Genomic DNA, 21,818 nt, shown 5'->3' with positions numbered 1-21,818 from the left:
CAGTCACTTTAATCTTATATAGAACTTCTTAAGTTTTGACTTGGGAAATAAAGCAGCTGTGCTGAATGCCTCTTATGTATGTTACTCCTTATTTTTCTTGTTTGTTACATTCAGCTAGGTTTCAAGGTATTAACTTAAAACAAAATAATTTGGCTCTGGGGAGGCTCCCAAATAGTAGCTATCTGATTTGTGGTCGAGTTGTTTTAGTCACTAGAACCAATAACAAGGAGATAGAGTTCTGTAATGCTTTAAGTGTTGGCAACTTTCCAGAGCAAAACAAAGCAAATTGAGCTTACAGGCCTTCTAGTGGAATTGAAGATGTTCAGTCACCCGGATATCACAAAACCAGATAAACATTCATGTGGCACTGGGTCTTTCATTTTATGATTATTCGGTGCCTACTTAGAACCAGTAAATCTTTTAGATAAGGACGACTTTCTAAACAAATGAAAAGGACAGAAAACCTTGTCTGTGCAGGATCCTGTTTGCCGTTTCCATTCATAAAATAGTTGTTTCAATTTTTTTTTTCTGTATCATGCAAAAGGAAAATAAAATTATTTTTTTAAAAAAACAAAAATAAAAATAAAATAGTTGTTTCACTTTTGAGAAGATGTTGATAAAAAGCAGATGTTGCAACTTGCTTTTCACCCACAGGAATGTTTCCCTTTAGTTGAAAAAAGATCAGGAGAGCTTCTCCATGGTCCAGTGTTTCATCCCAGTATGTGTAGGAAGTGTCAGCTCTGGCCCTAGCTGCCTAATTCGGTAGCTAATATAAATACAGCTATAGAACCAGTAACCAAGCCCATAATGCCTGTCATTGACAGTCCCCTCTCTTCTGATGTTCCCAGGAATGTTGCATGGAAGGGATGAAGGGCGTATATATTCAAGCTGCACACCTTGTTATATAGAACTGCCAGCATACTTTTTGTACATTTGCATGCGGAAACACAGCTGCTTGTGTGTTCTCTTATTTTAGGGCAGAGTTAAAATTTTTTTGGCTATTTGGCGTCTACATGTGTCAATACTGTGGTACATTTTCCTCCTCCTAAGTTCATGCTAATGGCTAGTGACAGTCCTCTACTGCCTTCCGTGGTCTAGTCCTGAAATTGTTCCATCACCTAGAGTTGAGTGTGTAAGCATTTAGATTCAAATGTCCACAAATCCTGCAGTTTATTTTGTTCACTTCAAGTACACATTTGTGACAGCTGCTGCTAAGCCATTCAAGTAAATTGGAGGTCATGTATCAAGCCTGATTGTTTTGCACACCACAGTTGAGTGTTCTTGCAATGGTATTCTTAGCAGTCCATGTATGTGCTTTACGCAAACAGATTTCCGAGAATAATCTTAACTGGTGTTTATTTAGCTCAGATTTATTTTTTTGTAATTGAAACGGAGCATTAATTTGCCCATGTTAATTTGCCACTCAAGTGGCAAACATTTACGAAATCTGTTTAAAGTAATCTTCTGCATAACATGAAACTAATGGCAGTTTGTATAAGAAATATGAAAAATGTCACGGGAAGGGTCATAGCCCAGTGTTGGTTCAATCTGCAGGAAGGGATGGGGAAAATAACCTGTATGAAACTGCAGAGCTACAGTCAAGTCAGTATAACTAGCTAGCTGGACCCAGTGGTTGAAGGCAGCTTCAGGTAAGCCTGAATATTTTTTAAGGCCTCTGTACAAAAACTGGTCAGTATGGAATGGAAGACCCAAGTTAAGCCATCTTTTACTACAGACTTTAAATGGGTTATTTTTGCCTGTACATTATTTTTTTCCACTTCTCTTTAGAGCCCTGGAAGGAGACCAGAAAATCAAACTGACAGAATTACCGAAGGACAGATTTCTCAGCATGCAGTTTATTTTCTCAGTACTGCTCTTACTTCAGGGGATGATGGACAGGTTCCTGCTGTGCCAACTCGGTTACCAGTACTGCAGTATGGAAACCCTTATACAGCCCAGGAAACAAGAGGTTTGGAAACTATTCTCACCGGCTTTTGTTTTCACTGGAGAATTCCAAATGGAAATGTACACTTCCGAGCAAATGAAGTCACTAAGCTAACTTTAGCTAATAGTCTTTAAAGGTAACGGTAAACATACATTGTGTTACGAGGAAGAGGTTTTCTTTTTATAAGAGAATTCATTCACCTACACTCTTTCCATGTTGTCTGTTTTACTTATTAAACTCTGAGAAATTACTTTTTGAATATGTTTTAAAACCCTTCGCTATATGTCACTTGGAGTTCATTGCCTGATTGTGATTGCAGATGGAGCAGATGGTGCTTTTTACCCTGATGAGATCCAAAGGCCACCTGTAAGAGCACCCTCTTGGGAACTTGAAGACAATGTAGTGTGCAGCCAACCAGCCCGAAACCTCAGCCGGCCTGATGGTTTAGAAGATCCTGAGGATAGTAATGTAAGTGAGAAATACAGTAACTTCTTGCCCTTCTTGAGTTTTGAGGTACAAGCCTTCCCTTCACAATCTCACTAAGAAAAATTCCTCTCTGGAGGAGATGCTTCTTTCTGATTAACCAAATGACAAATTTTGGTCACAACTAGTTCCTTTTAGTCACTGGTCACATCTAAATGTCTTCATACACCCTCCCCTGCCTGTTCATACACTTCTGTTCATAGACCTCGGCTGCTCCTCTCTGCACCACGGTTGCTGTTACTAATTATTATCTATGGGCTGTGCTCACTTGACAAAACACACATTGGCACATAGTTACTTATCCAGCTAGCAGTAGCTGTAACGTGTGCACTGGGTTAACCGTGTTAAATTATCTTAATTAGAAGGTGCTTCAGTGGAAATTCAGGTTGATAACGGGAAGAAAAGTAGTAGACGTAAAGTTAAATCCCAATAGGGATGTTTTTGAAACAATAATACTTGGAAGCTAATATTTCCAAACATTTAAATAGATGTTATATTAAGACTACTACACGCTTAAAAATCACCTACATTTTTCTAAGTACTGTACATAATTCAAATACAGCATTTTGTACCTGCAGACTGACAATCTGATGGACACGGTAGAAAAGGAAAAGGGAATGGGGAAGGAAGAGGCAAACAAGTATTTGAGTAGCTGCACTTCCACTGGCTGATGTATGGAGCCACTTTTGTCTCCCTCTTGCCATTAGGTACTTCCTGGAAAGTGCAGGAAGTACAGCCTGCCTGTGGCTGTAGGTCATCTGGCAGAGTGCTTCCTTTCTGGTCTGCATTTCCTGGTACATTAACAAAAGACAATTGGTATTTCCAAATACTGGAAGTCTCGTCAATAATGTAAAAGTTACTTTCTTTATGGAATTCCTGCTTCAGACTGTGGTTATAGCCCCTTGCCCATGTAATAAATGTAAAATATTTAGGACATGAGATACATTAAACTATGGTAAGCAATGCTGTTAAGTGTACGGCACAGTTTTTTGCTCCCTTTAAGAAACACTTGAATTCAAGAAACATTTCTTTACAAAGTCCTATGCTCTTTGCAAGCATAGTGGTATCACGACCTACTTCTCATTTAGTCTAGTTTGCCACATTTAATTGCTATTAACCTTTGCAGAAACTGATCCGTGTTCAGACAGGCATGATTTTAGCCCTGGTGCTCAGTACCTATAATGGAGAAAAATGTATCTCTTCCTCCTGCCTTTTGCCCCCTGAGTCCATTACTGTGAATAATTAAGAAAACTGTCAGAACTTTTGCGGCCTATTTAAGGTCTTGGATGTGAGCTTAGTGCTCTTCCTTACCTTTACTTCACATTTTGCATATTTAATATGATCGTTCTTGGCACAGACATTACAGATGACAAGCCCTTCTCCTCTTTAGTCATCCACTGCAGTTTAATTAGCAGAGTGTTCTTTCTAATCTATGTGCTTTGCCCTCTCGCAAACCCAAGAGGAACAGAGCTAAAGTCTTGTGCTCATTTGCTGACACAGCTTAGATTTGGTAATGAGGTAGAAGGATCCTAATATGCTCAAATGGGAACCAACTTTGGGCAAGTGTGTGCCTGTTCACAGAAGATTTTTCTTGTCTTACATCAAATAGAAGTTTTAACATCTTATCATCCTACTTTTCCTGCTTGTCAAATGAAGATCACTTAATTGTTCCCAGCAAGGATGTTCAAACTGAAGAAATAGGATGCTAACTACCTTGCACTTGCTAACTACCTACAAATGCTTGGCAGGCACCTATAGAGCGGAGCAGATTAATATCAAAATACCCCTTCAGAAGTAAGCAAACTAAGCAGTTTGTGGCATGAAATTTATCTTATTAGATGTAGAGCATCTAGCATAATGCGCTATCAAGAGATCAGATAAACTGTCTGGTTGCTTCCTTTTTATTTAAGTGGAAGCATCAGTGGAATGTATGCAAGTATCCTGCACAAAAAATGTGCAATCTTGTATTCCCTTCTGTATGCTGGTGTTGACATCTATTCCTAAATCAAAATCTGCTTATGTATGCGCCGTGTGCTTGAACCTAGGCAGTTAATCCCAGTCCTACTGTATCTGCTGCAGTAGGGTAGCAGGTATGCATGGAGTCCTCTACCACATGTAAGACATAACATTGATGGGGATATGCACATACATAAAGTGCCTGCAATCACTTCACTTTTTTTATTAGTGTAAAGAACATGTTAATCAGATGTATGGCCTGTGAATGTATACTCAAATCCCCCTGCCAGTGTCTTCTGAATAGTGGCTTAAGTGCATGCACCAAATTGCCAATATTGAGTTTATGTGAATGATAAAAGTATATCTAGAATAGCATTCTGTGGACTATTTCTAAAAATATATCTGGATAGTATACTTCGCTAATTTGTTAGCTGCTGCCAAAACATTTTTATATGGGTAATATGCACCTGTAACAGGTTGGAGCAAACTGGAAAAATATTGACGAGCCTTTATATCTAATTAGTTGATTTGAAAAAACAATTCTTGTTAGTTACATCACAAATGTTTCCAAATGTCTAGACACTCACGTAGTTGGTTTTGCAAAACAGGCAAAAATAAAGAAAACACCTCAAATCCTCTTTCAAATGTGGTATTGCTGGAGCACTTATATATTCATGTTGATTTGCTGAAATTTGAAATTACTTGAGCACAGGAATACATTTTATAGAGTTCTTAAAAGCTTTCTCTACTAGAAGCTCTAGGGCATGCCTTGGTGTAGTGATCTTACTAGTGTCAGCTGCAGCTGTTATGTGCTGTTGGTGTTCGTGAAACAAGAGCACAACTGACAGTGATGATTAGAGCAGCCAGCCAGATAGGATAATACAGTAGTGGTTGGACCTGACTGCAAGGTGACACATGTGACTTGTTTGACAGGCTGCAGTGGCACATCTGGCCCACTAAAAAAAACTTAGCCATTGGGAAGAAGCTGTCTTGTGGCACCAAATCAATTACTTCTTCCCACCTCCTATATTTTTTGCAGATAAATATTTTATCATTTGAACTTTGTTTTAATTTAGCAGTGTATGAAATGAAATTTTGGCTTAATGTGGTTCCCTGCGTCTTTATTTCAGAGAGGATTGCATATATATATATATATATGTGGGTGGTATTTAGATCTTTAGAGACTTGTGAATGTTACAAATCTTTTGAACAAAATATGATAAAAAGCCAACCGTTCTACTTCCAGGATGATGAGGCAAGCGCACCTTCTGCTCCGGAGCCACCAAACCTCGGCTTACATGAACGTGGAACAGGCTTTTGTTTTGATTCCAGGTAAGGTAGTTTCTTGTAGGTGAAAGTGGTGTCAGGCATATAGTAATGTTGGAGCCATCATTTAAATTTTATGCTTTCCTGCAACATTCCACTATCATACTTTGTGAAATGGCACGTTGACAGAAATGAAAGGTTCCATTGGGATGGGCCAAATCTCATGCCATGGCCTAAGTAGTTCTCTGGATCACAACTTTTAAACTTGAAAACGTAAAGTGTGCATTGACCCCATCCTGCATTGTGATTCACCCCCACTAATAGTTTTGTGACAGAAACTAAATTGTCTAGTTAGATTTGGAGGCTCTGTTCACAGCAGAATGTTAACATCTTGGGTGTTTTTAAAGATAATTTTAAAGACACATCAATCTCTGCTTTCCTCCATTTTATATATATAGTAAAGTGATCATATACCTGAGGCATTTAAAAGGAAGACTTAGTGCACAAAAGCTACCGGTAAATATTGTTTGGGGTATGTGCTTTAATCCTGTGGAAAACAACTTTGTTAAGCCGGATGGCATGCAGGTATCAAAATTCAGTTGTAAGATTGGTGTGGGGGGAAGCTTTCTATGCTAATAGTGCTAATTATGATTATAGATTTCTTACCTGCCCTTTACCATGAGATCTCAGGGCAGGTTACAGCAATTTAAAAAAACCAGTATGTAAACTTTCACACCTGTGGGAAAGAATTCCACAATTTAGGGGTGCCACAGGGAATGCAGGCAATGGAAGAACTCAAATGGTTGTTCTTTCCTCTTTTCTCCCAAGTTTTGTGCACATCAAGAAGTGTCCCCTTTGTGAAGTGATGTTTCCTCCTAACTATGATCAGAGCAAGTTTGAAGAACATGTTGAGAGTCACTGGAAGGTGTGTCCTATGTGCAGCGAACAGTTCCCTCCTGACTATGACCAGCAGAGCTTTGAAAGACATGTACAAACACACTTTGATCAGAATGTTTTGAATTTTGACTAGTTTGAGGCATCTGAATGCAGCTTAGTTTAGACAAAACTTGAATGAGCGAGTTCTGTAAGAGAAGAGTATACAGCCATCATAAATTGCTGTTTAAAGGCTACTTTCAGTACAGTGCTTTGGCCTATTAGCAAGTATTGGGCTAGCCTTCTTTGATCTAGCATACACCCAGAGCTGTTATAATATCTATCAGTATTTATTCCCTGGCTGACAAAATGCATAAGAACAGAGGAAATGCACAGACTTGTTCAGAAACCTCTTAAGTCGAGTTTGTAATAGTGGCAAGTGTACAGAATGACTTGATTTTGCTCTTGCATTTGCTTATGATTAGATATTAAAATTCTCATTCCATGATAATAAAATGAGGTTTCTTGGTAATCTTGTGTGTATCCTTCATATGATTGTTGATTCTGAAAGTTTAACATACTTTATCCAACAAAAATATAGTTTTTTACATCTATGTCAGAAATGTAGTTGCTTTGAGAGACATGCTTGCACAACATCCTTACAGCAACATTCACTTTTGCATAACTATTATCTCTTGCAAATGTCAAGTACACTAGTAATCTGTTAAAAGTTCTGCTGCATTTAGGTCTGCTAGAAAATAATTGTATAGAAATCTCTACCATTAGGCTTCATTTGTATTCAGCAGATTTTTAACGTGTTATGTAGCACCCCCATTCCCGGATTGTTTTTAGCAAGTTGTGTTCATAGGGACTAAGATTTCTAGAATCTTCTGCATTCTGCTTTGCACATTTTCCCCATTAAATTTGTGGTGTGTATATTTAAAACACTATATTTTTGAAGCTTAAACTTTAGTAAGTCATTTGATCCTTTTGGATAAAATTCACTTTTCCATCTGTTGTACAATAGTCAAATTAAAGACAAAAACTAAATATTGATCATGAGTCTTTATTTGGCACCCTTCTGTGTTTCTGAAGCTCCTTCAGTTGTGACTGACATGGCCTCCATTGTAGCTTTTTTTTCAGGGGCAGGGGGGGTTGCAGATGGAGAAATTGCCAATGTCCCCTGTGGGAATGAAAATGTCTTGGGATTAAGCCATTGTTTACTTAAGACTTCATTGCTACTGAGAAAAATGTGTAGTATTTTTGTGATGTGTTTGTCTCTTCTAGAATTTCACTTTCGGAGTAAGTTATCTCGGTTAGTGATCCAATCTGTCTCAAGCGTAGCTAAGTAAGAGCAGGCCATGGGCTAACATGATCCCATTACCCCTTCCTTTCCCAACTCAAGAACGTTGTTTCGCACCAAGGTACACATAATAATGGTTTGCCAATTGTTTCCTAGTTATGATGGGAATTTGGGTTAGAAAACACTGGCCAAGGCTTGAAAGAGAAGAGGAGGAAATCTACAAACCTACAGCCTTATACTGTAATACAAACCAGCCCTGATTGAGATTTTTGCAAGCCTGCCCAGCTAACTAATTCAGTTAGTGCTGCCAGCTTTAACAGCAACTGTATCATCCGATGCCGTTACTGTTTTAACTACTAGCTCAGTCTTGTTAAACTGCAATTCTGTTGTATGATTTGGGTAATGTACAGCATGCTCTTTACAGATCAAAGCAATGAAAGATAATGAAGCAGCATCTTAATTTTTTTCTGGGTCGGAGGCAATTTATTAAATGTGGTTCAATGTACATTATAAGCAGCTTTAATGGAAAGAAAATTGTACGTACTTTGTGGTGCTGAGTTCTAAAACAAACCTCTTGTGACTTCCAAACTTAATGAACTTTGTCCCCAACAAAATATAGGAAAATATAATTTAAAGCACATTATCACAGACACAGTACAATACATTCACTATACACAGTATAACAAAATAGTCCCATTTTTACCTGTTTTAATACTGTCACACTGACTAGGTAAATAGCAAGTTGATTGTAATAGTGGAAAGGGAACGACATGCAACATTTTGCTTATCTGTTCAATAGGGTTAGCCCTGCCTTCATTTACTGAGAGCAGAGTGAAATGACACTGAAACATTAGATGCTGTGTAGTAGAGCTTTGAGTGCAATAGATTCTTATGTCTGGGTCAACCATTACCCCAGCCTTTCCCAACCTGGTGCTCTCTGCGTGTTTTTGATTACAACACCCATCGGCCTCAGGCTGAGGACAGGTGCAGTTCAAAACATCTACAGAGCACCTGGTTGCAGAAGGCTGCCTTACATGGGCTATATAGAATGTATAGTTTTCTGAATATGGTTGAGGGTGGTTTGTTTTTAAAGAGGCTCCGTTTGAAATTCTTTTTGACCCTCATTATGAGAGATTCAGAAGTTCTGAAAAATCTTTTTTAATTAAAGATTGAGGGGCAAGGGATTATTTGTTCTAAAAGAATGAAGACTTGCATTTCCCATGTAATATACATATATAAATACTTAAGTACACAGACGAGGATTACCTTTAAAACTTAACTTTTTCTCATGAGGGAGACAACCTCTCAGTTTTAATAACATAGGGTTGTATCCAACTGTCATAGTTGGAGTAGACGCAATGGAATGAGGGATGTAAGTTGCTTACGACTAAAGTGAATTGGGGTCATTGGGTCTACTCCGAGTTTGACATAAGTGGATATAACCTGTAGCTTTGCATACTACCTAAACTGTTAACTTTCACTTACACAAGAGGACAATAATGAAGGCAGGAGAGCATCAAATAAACAAAGCATTCAGGTATGGTCCAGACACAAGTATCTCTCTGATAGATCTATCATCTATCAGATCTATCACCGAGTACCTGATTCAAGAAGCACTTCATTTCAGTAAGGCTCATGATGTCTCATAGTTCAGAAATAAACTTTTAATGCTAAACTTGTGGAATGCAACAACCCACAGTAAGTTAGAAAATATATATTATATATACAAAAATCTGAAGGTACAATGTAAATGGAACTTGAAACTCCCTTAACACAAATAATGTACCTCATTAAAACATCCTAGAATTTTTTATTTGCAACCACTGGTCCATACTAGTACAGGGGCTGCAAGTGTTGGCAATACATAAAACATTTAAATTTGTTGGCAATCGAGAACTACAAAGTGCTTTAAGAACTTCATCTAAGATGAAGATAATTTCTCCCTCACAAATTTGCACTTTTATTTCCAAATGTCTTCTAGTAGTAGATATTAAAGAAGAACGAGACCAGGAGAACTTGGTCTTCTGGAATTGTGGTGGGTCATTTAACATTATATAGCATCCTTTGCAGACAGGAGTAGGAATTCTAATGCTAGAATGAATGGTTTACTAGTTCAAATGCAAAGATTTTCAGCATTTCAGAGAGCTAAAGAATTTGCAAGGTAATATAAAATACAGCAAGCACACCTTTTATGTATGTTATCTGAGTATGAAAATATTTTTAGCATATGTTAAACATTCTCTTATTTATAATTCCAATACCTAAAACCTTCCTATCCCACAGATATCTCTATTACATAAGGCATATTAACCAGGTGGATAATGGGGAATTGTTTTGGTTTTGCAAGCACATGGGAACTGATGTGTTGAATTTCTTCAATCACATTACAATCTTGAAGTTCTCAGTGCCAAGCTTTCCTCCTCCCCTTCCCCATTCTTATTTTAACACTGCAGAGCAACTAAATATACAGCATACCCTAATTCTCCTTTTAGGGGGAGGGAAATACTCCAGAAAACCTGTAGCTTTTAGCACCTTTATATCAAACTAACGTATATGGGCATGATGATTACATGTGCAAATGTACAAAATCATTAACTCTACAAAGATACATCATTCCAAAATTACAGAAAAATTGTAAAGCATGCAATTTAAATTCTTTACGGGGTTGCTCAGTGCTTCCCCAGAGAAGGTGGCTGTCTTCAAAATCAGCAACTGCTGGTGAGGATTCCTTGGCACATTTGTGACCAGCATGTTATTGCTGCATCTTTCTGATAATCTCAGCAGACACTGGTGGGTGGAAATTGATTGTATGGTGCCGCAGACCCTGAGCTGTCTTGTAACTCTTCCCACAACGACATTTGAATGGCTTCCGCACACGTATCTGTGTTCTGTGGCCATTCTTGGCATGATATTTTATACCGTTCACATTCTGTAGGAGGAGGAGGGAGTATAGACTTTTAAGCTGTTCTATATTAAGTGGTCTAAGCAATAACTCTGGTTTTCAGAGTGCAAGTGTATAGTTTACATTATAATTATATACCATTTAAGGAATAGAATTCAGCTACCAATCTAAATATACAGAAGCGTGACTAGGGCTGCTTCGTTGCACCGTCTCAGATGGGATCATGAAATGTTCACATTTGCTACAATTTCATTTCTTCAGTGTGTCAAGCTTTATGCCCATCTGTTTTCTCATGAGGCCAGAGTGGCAGATGCAGTTGGGGTATATACCTAGGAAATGCTCAGCTACACTACTGGTAACATCAAGAGGCAGAAATCACACCAACCTTCACAGAAGGACAGACCCAAAGCGAATAGCCCATTCAAGCAATAGTTGAAACACTGCTAGATCATTTTTATATTACTTTTCAAGAGCATTTAGCCATCCGGCTGCTGCCATAAAACTCGACTACCAAAATAAAAGTACAGTTCAATCCTATACATGTCTACTTAGAAATAAGCCTCAATGAGTTCAAGGTAAGTGGATACAGGATTGCAGCCTTATTAAATGGAAACAGCTTTTTCAACTGGGGGTGCGTAAAAATGAACTTATACATAAGCTCGGTGATTTCTGCATTTCTCTGTTACCCCTGTTTTATACCACGTTTTCATGTTAGATTAAATATGTGGTTTATCTTTCTGCATTCTGGTTTAAATTTCCAAGCACAAAGAGTGAATTTCTTTATGGAAGAAACAAGTAGAATAAAGGCAGAAGATTGGGGGGGGGGCGCAAAAGAAAGCTGCATGAAAAAAAGTATGAAAACATACATGAGGTCTTTTATGTATGTTGGCAAAACAGGAAGCAGTATTAGCCACAAATTAGTACGTGTTTTCTCTTATGGTAGAGCACTTTGTGAGTCAACAACTTGTCCTTACATTCATGGTGTACAACAGGGATCCCCAAACTAAGGCCTGGGGGCCAAATGTGGCCCAATCGCCTTCTAAATCCGGCCCGCGAACGGTCCAGGAATCGGTATGCTTTTACATGAGTAGAATGTGTCCTTTTATTTAAAATGCATCTCTGGGTTATTTTTTGGGTCTGCCTGGTGTTTTTACATGAGTAGAATGTGTGCTTTTATTTAAAATGCATCTCTGGGTTATTTTTTGGGTCTGCCTGGTGTTTTTACATGAGTAGAATGTGTGCTTTTATTTAAAATGCATCTCTGGGTTATTTGTGGGGCATAGGAATTCGTTCATATTTTTTTTTCAAAATATAGTCCGGCCCCCCACAAGGTCTGAGGGACAGTGGACCGGCCCCCGCTGAAAAAGTTTGCTGACCCCTGGTGTACAATATATCCCCTAGCTTAGGTATAGCTAGCCAACATTGTGCACTCTAAGATCATCCTTGAGCTTACGGTCGGTCACATTGGCTGAAGCTGATGGGAGGTGGAGACCACTACATTTGGCTACCTGTGGCTCAGACAGTACTCATGGATTTTTGATGGACAGAGTGCATATGATAAAGTTACATTGATTGAAAGACTTAGACATTTCCCCCTGTTAAGGCAGTGGTTCCCAACTGGTGGTCTGTATAACCCACTCAGGGGATCTGTGGCACCATTCACATAACAAAAGCTACCATAGAGATATCAAAAATTTTCGAAACTAGAGGGTCCATGGCTTGGCTTTTGAAAAACGGGAGCTGCAGTACTTAGCTATTTGGGAAGCACTGCTCTAAGTGGGGGGGGCACCTTTGATTTCCTCAATGTTTTCTGTATTTTCAGGTGTCATGTTTCATATTTTTGGAGTGAATGCTTTGCCCTTCAGCATCTGGGGCAGTTTCCCATACATGGGTCTCCAGCTGTTTTTGGACTACAATTCCCATCATTCCTGACCACTGGCCCTCCTAGCTACGTATGATGGGAGTTGTGGTCCAAAAGCAGCAGGAGACCCAAGTTTGGGAAACCCTGATCTAAGGCCTTAGCGGTATATAGATAGGATAAAATCCAGTGAAAAATAAGACACCTGCTTTCAAAGGGAAGGGTTTCGACCATGCAAAAATAGAACACTTACCTTATATCGCTTTTTACAGCCAGGGACAGGACAAGCAAAGGGTTTTTCGTCTCCTCCATTCATACACATGGAACTTAGGATAGCTTCAGAGCTGATGGCACTTTCTGTAGTCCAGGACTCATCGCTGTCTGAATCTTCATAGTCTACTTCCTCCTCATCATACTCGCTACCTAAGAAGACAGAGCAGCGAAACAAAATAAAAAAATAGGTTCAAATAAACTATAGCCGAAAGTTTCATATTTATTAGTGTCCTCCAACCGTTCTCTGCCTCATCTATTGCCATCCTAAGTTATGTTACTCGGAGACTGGTACTTTCAATTATAAAAATGTTTCCCATCATAGCTAGAACTTGGTAAGGCACAGAATGCTTCATTTGTTTAATAATTGCTACCAACATATTACACAAACAGCTTTAGCTAGCTTCATTCTAAATATTAATCGGCAGAGCTATTTTACTGTCAGACAACCAGGGAACGGGAGAGGAGCAAGATGGAATTGCATGCTCTGCCTCCCCCATCCCTGGCCTCAAAAAACCAAAGCAGATTTTTAAGGCTTTTCCTTTACACAGTAAAGCACTTGAATGGCATAATTCTCTAGATCATAAACAGTGTAAAATAATATGTTGACAAGTCTTAATACATTTACTAGCCCTCTGGAATTAATAGAAATTATAGCACGACATTAATAAGAATTATACTGTAGCAATTACAGCTGTGAAACTCACTCCCCCAGGTGTGAGGATAAATTGCATTGTGTGCTGCCCTAATACAGCATTATGTTCCAGATAAACTACAGCAGCCTTTGGAGGACCACGTGGCAAGCTTTTTAATTTTATTTTTTAAAGTTGCAATAAATATTAATAAGACTCTCTGTGTGGCGCACATTAAAGGGAGAAGGAGAGTAACCGAGAAGGCAGAGTTTCAGTAGTCACAGTAAGTACATGTAACAAGGAGCGGTCATAAAACACAACCCTCTCTCAAAAGGCTTGTTGCAGGCTTGGCAAGGGCTAATGTTGACATTGCAGGATGTTTCTGCCCTTGGCTGAGTCATGCATTTTGCTCAAACTTCAAGCCTTTCAGTCATTTCACAGCAAAACCCACAGTCAATAGCTCTCCTGCGACCTATGTTTGCTCAGTAGACACATGGCAGATGGATAACTAGATCTGGTCCAACACAGTGGGTCCTAGCAAACCATGGTCTGCAAGCCAGAAGCCAAGTTCAGAGCCCATATTCCCTTCCATTATGGGATTGATTCTCGCTTCTCTTTCCTTGTCAGCATTTCGAGTCAAACATGCACTCTTAACATTTCCCAAACTTGGATCTCCAGCTGTTTTGGAACTGCAATTTCCATCATCCCTGACTACTGATCCTGCTAGCTAGGGATGATGGGAGTTGTAGTACCAAAACAGCTGGAGACCCAAGTTTGGGAAACCCTGCAATGGTAAACTTGGTTTATGCCGGTCTGGTCCCCTCTGCAAATCCACTTCAAACTCTGGGTTGAAATTTTGGTTTACAGGGGAGACGATTAGCATTGATGCACCATGTAGCTCCTGTATGCGTGGGCTTCTCCTTTTATTTTAATAGAACGATCTGATTCACATGCATCACTTCACTTGTGTGGACTGGATTGCAAGTAAGAAGGAAGTTCTTGGAGACAGCAAGACTCCTGCAGGGGCAACTGGTTCGACTACAATTTCCATCAGCACTAAAAGAATGGCTAGTGGTCAATAACATCTGGAGACACCAGCCATATTGGCCAACCCTGGACCAATGCTGTATGTTCACATTTCCATAGTTCTAAGTCATCTCTGTGTGGGGAAGCTTATCAGGAGAGTTTTCCAGAAATGAATGTAAGATTGAGGAACGAGAGGAAATTCAAAAGCCATACTACTGCTAACACGATTTTGTCTTTTAAGAGATTCTTCTTTCTGCCTCAAGCATTTTGCAATGCCAATTGGAATCCTGTCAAATATGCACCAACATGCAAACAAAGCTTTAAGAATATTAATGGCTATTAACATTTGAGAAGATTAATCCATTAAATGATTCATCTCTCTTTAGGATTTGTCTACACAACGACATTCAAGGATATATAATTCTCCCTGTTGTTTACACAGGCCTGGAAACAAGGGATGTTTCAGCCACAGGCCACTACTCATTACTCATGGTGCTCATTCACTGATTTGTGTGTTCAACCAGTAGAGAGAAAGTTCACTGTTTATATGGCCCACCTGAAAAACGAGGGAACCAGCATTTCTCAAGTACATGCAACCTTTTCACCAAATACAGTGTGACATTCACAATATTTTATGAAAGTAATGTTAATTACATATAGCTAGTATATTCACATTGGCCATGTCCTTATGTTAATTTCCAGTTTGCACACCCTACTGTCTGTTGGGACCCACTGTCCTCCCTCCCTCGGAAGAAATAATTCCATCTTTTTTGGGTTGGGGGGGGGAGGAAGAGTCTTTTTCCACCAGAAACAGGCAGTCAGTTGCAGCATCAGGTGTACAAACAACTCTAAATCTACCAGCTAGTACGTACTGCTGATGGGAAGCTTGCTTGTGATATGCTGAAGGGGAAGTTCACTTAGGCCAAGAGACACATTTTTTGGTCTCTGCTCTTTATTTTATTTTATTTTTTTGCAATAATAAAACGGGAAATGAACAACAACCAAAAAGTCAACACCTACTTGCCAAGTCAAACTCGGCGCTCTCTGACTCAGACTTGTAAAAGGCCCATTTAAAAAAGAGAGACTTGCCCATCAACATTATGGTGTGCCTTCCCTGCCAACATCTGGATGTTCTGCTGGCTAGAACCACCCTTATGAGGAGTCGCTGCTGTTGGAACATACATATTAATGGCCTCAAATCATTTCTGGTAATGCTCACCGGGGACCAAAACCAAGTAGACTTCAAAGGCATTTCAACTCAAGAAAAAAATCGCGCCTATAATTTTCAAAAATTAGATGTCTCACATTTTGTGGGAAGTGGGCATATGTTGATATAAATACACATGTTCTGGTAAGGTGTTAGATAAATATATGCTCACTGGCCACAATCCAAAGAGCTACTTAGGCTCCTACAGTACTGCAACGGAAGATTCTACTCCCCGAACTCCCACCTCCACTTTGAATAGCCCTGTGCCATATCACAACCTGGTTTTGGAAACTGACTTCAAAAGCAGTTTGCCATGCAGCAGGAAGTTAGCTGCTGCTTGGGGAAAACAAGTCATAAGCTCTCACCTTCACCTGCTATCAAAACTTGCTTCTTCAATGTTCTTCACATCCTGCCCACCCCCTATTTAAAATCCACTCTAGCTGTGTAACTAAGTTGTGTAAACCCTTCTTTCTCAGTTGTTCTGACCACACTACTTCCTTTCATTCTGCAAAGATGACATTTGCCACTGGAGAATTCAAGCTTCTTGCTATTTCTTTCATGAATGTTAACTCCATTTTGGCCTTTGTTTCTCTGTTTCACTTTGGAATTTTTGGAACTTAACTTCCAAATAAGCGTGCCTACGACTGCAGTCTTCTAAGTGAAACTAATTTCCTGCAAACTCAAATGATCTCTCATAAAAAGCACAACCCGATTCACACTTTGTGTGGCACTTGTAGCTTCATAAAAAAAAAGTTTTATGGGAGTACTTATTTTAAGACAACTAATATATGGCTATTGTAACTGCTACTTGAAATAAAATGGGGTAAATTTGTTTTACGATGGCAATTTCTAAGTAATACTAATTTACTGATCTCCCCCATATACACTCACCGCATTTATTTATTATAGATAATATATTCACCTAAGCAAACATCAGGTGGTAAAGCAAATTCAGTTTTACAGAATGAAACACTGTTCAGAAGATCATTGCTGGAGGCTGAGAGGACAAACATTTCTCTAAAGGAAAAAAGTGGGGCTTCTGCTCACCTGCTTGGCAAAGCAGATTATATAAGGGTGAAACTTGAAAAATTAGAATATCGTGGAAAGGTTCATTTCTTTCAGTAATTCAACTTAAAAGTTGAAACTAATATAGACTCATGACATGCAAAGCGAGATATGTCAAGCCTTTATTTGTTATAATTGTGATGATTATGGCGTACAGCTGGTGAGAACCCCAAATTAACAATCTCAACTTTGGGGTTTTCATCAGCTGTATGCCATAATCATCACAATTATAACAAATAAAGGCTTGACATATCTCGCTTTGCATGTCATGCATCTATCTCACATATTAAACTCCAGTAGCTAATGAAAACAAATGCTTACATAAATGGACTTTTCCACGATATTCTAATTTTTCGAATTTCACCTGTACATATAAGATGCACAGATTTCACTCTTCCTTACCACCATTCTCTCTATACAAGTGGTACATGGGTATTAGACAACTCACTAATTCTACAGAGCATATTTGGTTCCAGGGTGGTTTATAAAATTAAAGTATCAAAAAACAATAGAACCACATCATTAAAAAAAAATGAGCGGAGAAAAACATCAGACAGCAAGAAATGCTTTAAAGGTTTGAGAGAATAAGCAAGGGTTCAACTGACATCTAAAAGAAAAAGAAATTTGTGCCAGACAATTGTCCCTGAAAAGATATCAGTCATCTGCTTCACTGCTAACAAGGAAGGGAACACAGAGCAGCCTTGAATGATATGGGAGAAAACACTCCTTCAGGTACTTGGGTCCCAAACCATTTAGGGCTTTAAATGTCAATACTAGCACTTCAGATTTAGCTTGGAAGCAGAAAGCCTTTCAGTAGAGCTCTTTTAATACTGGTAGGATTTGATCCAATTATGCTGTGCCAATTATAATTCCGGCAGTTTTATTCTGTGCCACCTGAATCTTCCAGACTTTGGCACTGTCCTGCAGAGACTTCAGCTGAAGAACCAATCAAAGCTGGTAACAGGGCACTCTGTGCCACCACAGCTGCTTCCGTTGTCACATGAACATTGAAATGCGTGAATACTTGGGCAAAAAGTCCGCCCCTCAGCTGCAGAAGATTGACCTAGAGGTCACCAGAACAATGCAATACCTATTCTTTAAAACAGGTGAGTTTTATGACTTGAAATGGTGAGAAAGTGGTAAAAAGAAACACAGGTCTGGTATGACTGCAGAGAAAACACATTCTTTTGAAAGAATTCACTTGTTGAGCAGAACATTCACCTGTTGAGCAGAGGCGCTTTGTGGACAATACCTTGGTTTTAAACCCAGTAGGCTATTAAGGGTTTTCCCTATCGTCAGTAGGCAGCCAGCTTATTAGAAGAAGCAGAAGCACACAAATGTTTGATAAGTGCATAATGCCTGCCCACACAAGTCTAATACTATCCTTATTCACTTTTATGGAGAAATCTATTCGCTGCAACAAAACTGAGATTGGATTCTAAATCTAAACAGCCTAAGCCAAAATAGAAGCAATTTTCAGGAAAGGTGTGTTTGAAGTACAAACTTTCCACAGTTTGGAAATCTATGGCCACGTTATAAGCTGAACTCTAAACCTCTTTGAATTCAGGCCTTCCCTAAGTGGTTTTCTGCTGCTGCTGCTGCTGCTGCCGCCACCAGTCAACTATTCACACCATTTCCCCAAACCTTCCACAGCAAATTTACCCTTTCAAGTGGTGAGGGAACCTGTGATGAAGAAGGCTTTCTGGACACAGGAGTTAGGAGATGTCTTGAAGGTCTCATTCTTAAGCCCTAAGTGTTCCCTGAGCATTCTCAGCATTGTATTTTTCCCTGCCAAGGCACATGAGAAGTTTTCCAAGATTATCTCAGACCTGTTTTCAAGAAAGCTCAGAAAAACGGAATCAGTTGCAAGGTAAGCCAGCTTGACCATCACTAATCCAAACACAGACACACAAATCTTGAAACAGTGTAGATGGTCCCAGTGCCCCATGCCCAATCCTGCAAAACTTGGTTATGTGATGAGTCTCCCCTTCCTCCACCACTCTAACATGGCAGCATTCCTGTCTTCCTTGTCTCATTCCATACACACACTCTTCCACTATGTTTGGGACGGATTAGATTGCCTAATAAATTCATCCCATTTTTTTTTTTAAAAAAATGCCGGAATACAAACTGATGTAAAATATCTGAACCCTCTGGAGTAGATTTGGAGGGTAAGTGCAGCGGTTGCAGAGTGGAGTCCTCATCCCAAATTCCCTTCCCACTATTCTGCTGGTGGGTGCTTCCATCAGCCAACCAACATCAATTGCATCCTACCTGCAACATTTATTGCATCTGAGATGGTAATTTTGCTACTGCCAAGGCAGCATTCAACATGTCACGCTACATATACAATTTCCACTGATTGTAAAAAAACAAACAAAAAACAGGCAACACTAAAACATGCATATAAAGTACTGATTCTAGAGAAAAGAAAACAGTCACGATACCAAGACATATGTTCTGTCTACTGGGTTTGATCTCGACACTTGCAGCCTGGGTGCTGCAGAGGTGCTAAAAGCACACTGCTACCATTTCAACACACAATGCGCTCTTGACATTTTAAGGGCACGGTCATAGTCTCAGGAAGTTATTTTGCATTCTCATATAAACATTCCCCCCCCCCATCTTGTTTTCTACAAAAAAAGACCTTTCAGAAAGGGTAAAGGGCCTTTGGTTTTTATACGCAATACAGGAAAACATTATCAACCCAGCCTTGCAATGCTTTAAAACATTCTCAAGCAGCGTCCCTACAGCTTCATTTAAACAAATGCCATCTATTAGCCACTTCCAGCATAGACTTCCTGCAATTAAATAGCAATGTTTTACAGTGCAACTTCTTTTTTTAAAAGATAATTAAAATAAAAGAGCAAATAAAGGAATAAATAAACCCAAGCAGGTCCCTCCCGCCAAAGGTTTATCCTGCAAATTAACTCAGACATAATAAAATTTTCTGGCTGGGGCACAGGCAACAAGAGCAGCTACACCACTGAAGGGGGAAAAAATGAAGTCGAGCATTTTCCATTCTCAGTCACTGCAATGCTAATTGAACACTAGCAAATTATTTCAAAGTTCTTTCTGCAAGCCCTCAAGGAAGAATGGACACTTGGAACTATAGGGCAGAAAGATAGTGCATTTAAATGCAAATAAAGCATTCATAACAGATGCTATTTTGGGTCGGCATTCTTAAGTTTAAAATACAAATCCAGGACAAAAATGCAGCCTTAAGGACTCTTCTGCACATGCTGGACTAGCAGTTTATTGTCTTTTTTTCACCCTTTTTCTTTTTTAAAGGAACATTATCAGGAAACAGATTCATGCTTAAGATAAAGGAGGACAATAAAAAAGCACCTACGTAAATGAACGACAGTTTATATGTTACAAAGATACATTCAAGACCTGTTTTATAACAATAGATTTAAACGTGCTTTATGGCTGTACAAGAGCCATCCAGCCATTTACAGTAGAGGCAATAAAATGCCTGGTCCACATTGCACTCACCTGTGGTGCCTGGGATATGGTTTGCATTTATTTTGGAGGTAGGGCTGACTAAATTACAGCAAGAGTTAAATATGGCCTTGTTGATCAACCTGAGCTTTCCAAACCTTTTGTTGAGACCCAATGTTAAGAACCGAAGTCATCTTGCTTCAAACTGCAAGCCTGACCTTGCAGGTTGCTAGACTTATGGTTAAACCGCCATTTGGAAATCTGCTGATGGTGCTTATCAGGGGCAGAAAAATGGGAATTGGTTTGGAAATCCCAGCTAGGTGTAACTTTCAGCATAGGATGATGATGAAGAAGAAGAGTTTGGATTTGATATCCCACTTTATCACTACCCGAAGGAGTCTCAAAGCGGCCAACATTCTCCTTTCTCTTCCTCCCCCACAACAAACACTCTGTGATGTGAGTGGGGCTGAGAGACTTCAAAGAAGTGTGACTAGCCCAAGGTCATGCAGCAGCTGCATGTGGAGGAGCAGAGACGTGAACCCGGTTCACCAGATTACGAATCTACCGCTCTTAATCACTACACCAGACTGGTAAAGAAATGCAAGGGATTTAGGAGCCTGAGATAGCAGCGGTTTGGCAACAAGGCGTCTCAAGGGCTTCTTTCCTGGTTCATCGGCAAGATGAGAGTTGCTAAGAATATGGTCTTGTTTGATTTTTCATTTAATTGTTCTTGACATCCTAACATAGCACCAATCAGTAGTTCATTGGCCTAGTTGATATAGAAGGAACCCATGCCAGTTCATCTCTCTGTATCACTGTTAGCGTTCTTCCCCTAAAAGGGTTTGTGTGCTTCACTGACAAAGGGCAATCTTCTGAACTAGGAGCCTGGTCTACACACCTCCGATGTGTTTTTAATATACATAACAATTACACTTTAAAAAAAATTAATTTCCATGTGGGATCACAGCCCAGTTACTTTAAAGATCAGCTTTTTGTGTTGATAGACTTTTAGACTTTGCTCACCAAAGTTCTTTCCCTGTATGAGCAGGCATGGAAGTGAATCCTAGGATTTCTATAGCAGAACAAACAAGCTAAAGTTGGACAACTACCAATATGCTGATAAGCCATTATCCAGATTATGGTTTTCAGAAAGAAACAAGCTGGTACACCATGTCAGCTGTGTTTGTAGGGCAAAGTATGAATATACTTACAAAGAAACATGGAGTGTAAGGAAATCGACTGTGCAAGTGGAAGTTGTTCCACCTGTGCAATGACTTCATGGGATTCAGTCGTTAGTCTTTAGGTGTCCCTGGACTCTTTCTTATTTTATTGGCAAGAGGCTAGCACAGCTATCCTTTTTAGAATATGTGCACTACCAGACACATGAAATCAATGGGAATTGCTTCTACTGGGAGCACCTGAATTTCTTGTAGCTTGGCAGGCATAAGAAGCTACACATAGCTTTTTAACAAAAGGATGCCTACCAACCAACCAGTAGTAGTAGTAGTAGTAGTAGTAGTGAAAAAATGGTTAGAACTGGAATGCCAGCCTTTCATTTTCCAAACATCTGAAACATAGCATCTACACA

General features: G+C 39.4%; 2 protein-coding genes across 8 annotated transcripts in view; one reads left to right on the top strand and one right to left on the bottom strand.

Annotated features, from left to right (window-relative positions):
* The window catches only part of TAX1BP1 (Tax1 binding protein 1), a 32,300-nt gene extending 24,727 nt beyond the window's left edge, over window positions 1-7,573 (top strand). For all 6 annotated transcript variants that reach the window (XM_033165392.1, XM_033165388.1, XM_033165393.1 and 3 more), the window contains 4 exons: window positions 1,789-1,969; window positions 2,265-2,413; window positions 5,631-5,716; window positions 6,479-7,573. In XM_033165392.1, the coding sequence (XP_033021283.1) occupies window positions 1,789-1,969; window positions 2,265-2,413; window positions 5,631-5,716; window positions 6,479-6,680 (618 nt within the window). In that variant the 3' untranslated portion in view covers window positions 6,681-7,573. The remainder of the gene's footprint in view (window positions 1-1,788; window positions 1,970-2,264; window positions 2,414-5,630; window positions 5,717-6,478) is intronic.
* A 720-nt stretch (window positions 7,574-8,293) lies between these two features.
* The window catches only part of JAZF1 (JAZF zinc finger 1), a 135,572-nt gene continuing 122,047 nt past the window's right edge, over window positions 8,294-21,818 (bottom strand). For both annotated transcript variants that reach the window (XM_033165395.1, XM_033165396.1), the window contains exons 4-5: window positions 12,840-13,009; window positions 8,294-10,755 (exon numbers count right to left, since the gene is read on the bottom strand). In XM_033165395.1, coding sequence (XP_033021286.1) covers window positions 10,579-10,755; window positions 12,840-13,009 — 347 coding nt within the window. In that variant the 3' untranslated portion in view covers window positions 8,294-10,578. The remainder of the gene's footprint in view (window positions 10,756-12,839; window positions 13,010-21,818) is intronic.

The sequence above is a fragment of the Lacerta agilis genome, chromosome 12, assembly GCF_009819535.1.
Source record: "Lacerta agilis isolate rLacAgi1 chromosome 12, rLacAgi1.pri, whole genome shotgun sequence".
Taxonomy (NCBI): domain Eukaryota; kingdom Metazoa; phylum Chordata; class Lepidosauria; order Squamata; family Lacertidae; genus Lacerta; species Lacerta agilis.
The sequence above is the reverse complement of the archived record's forward strand: the minus strand, read 5'-3'. Positions and strand labels throughout refer to the sequence as shown.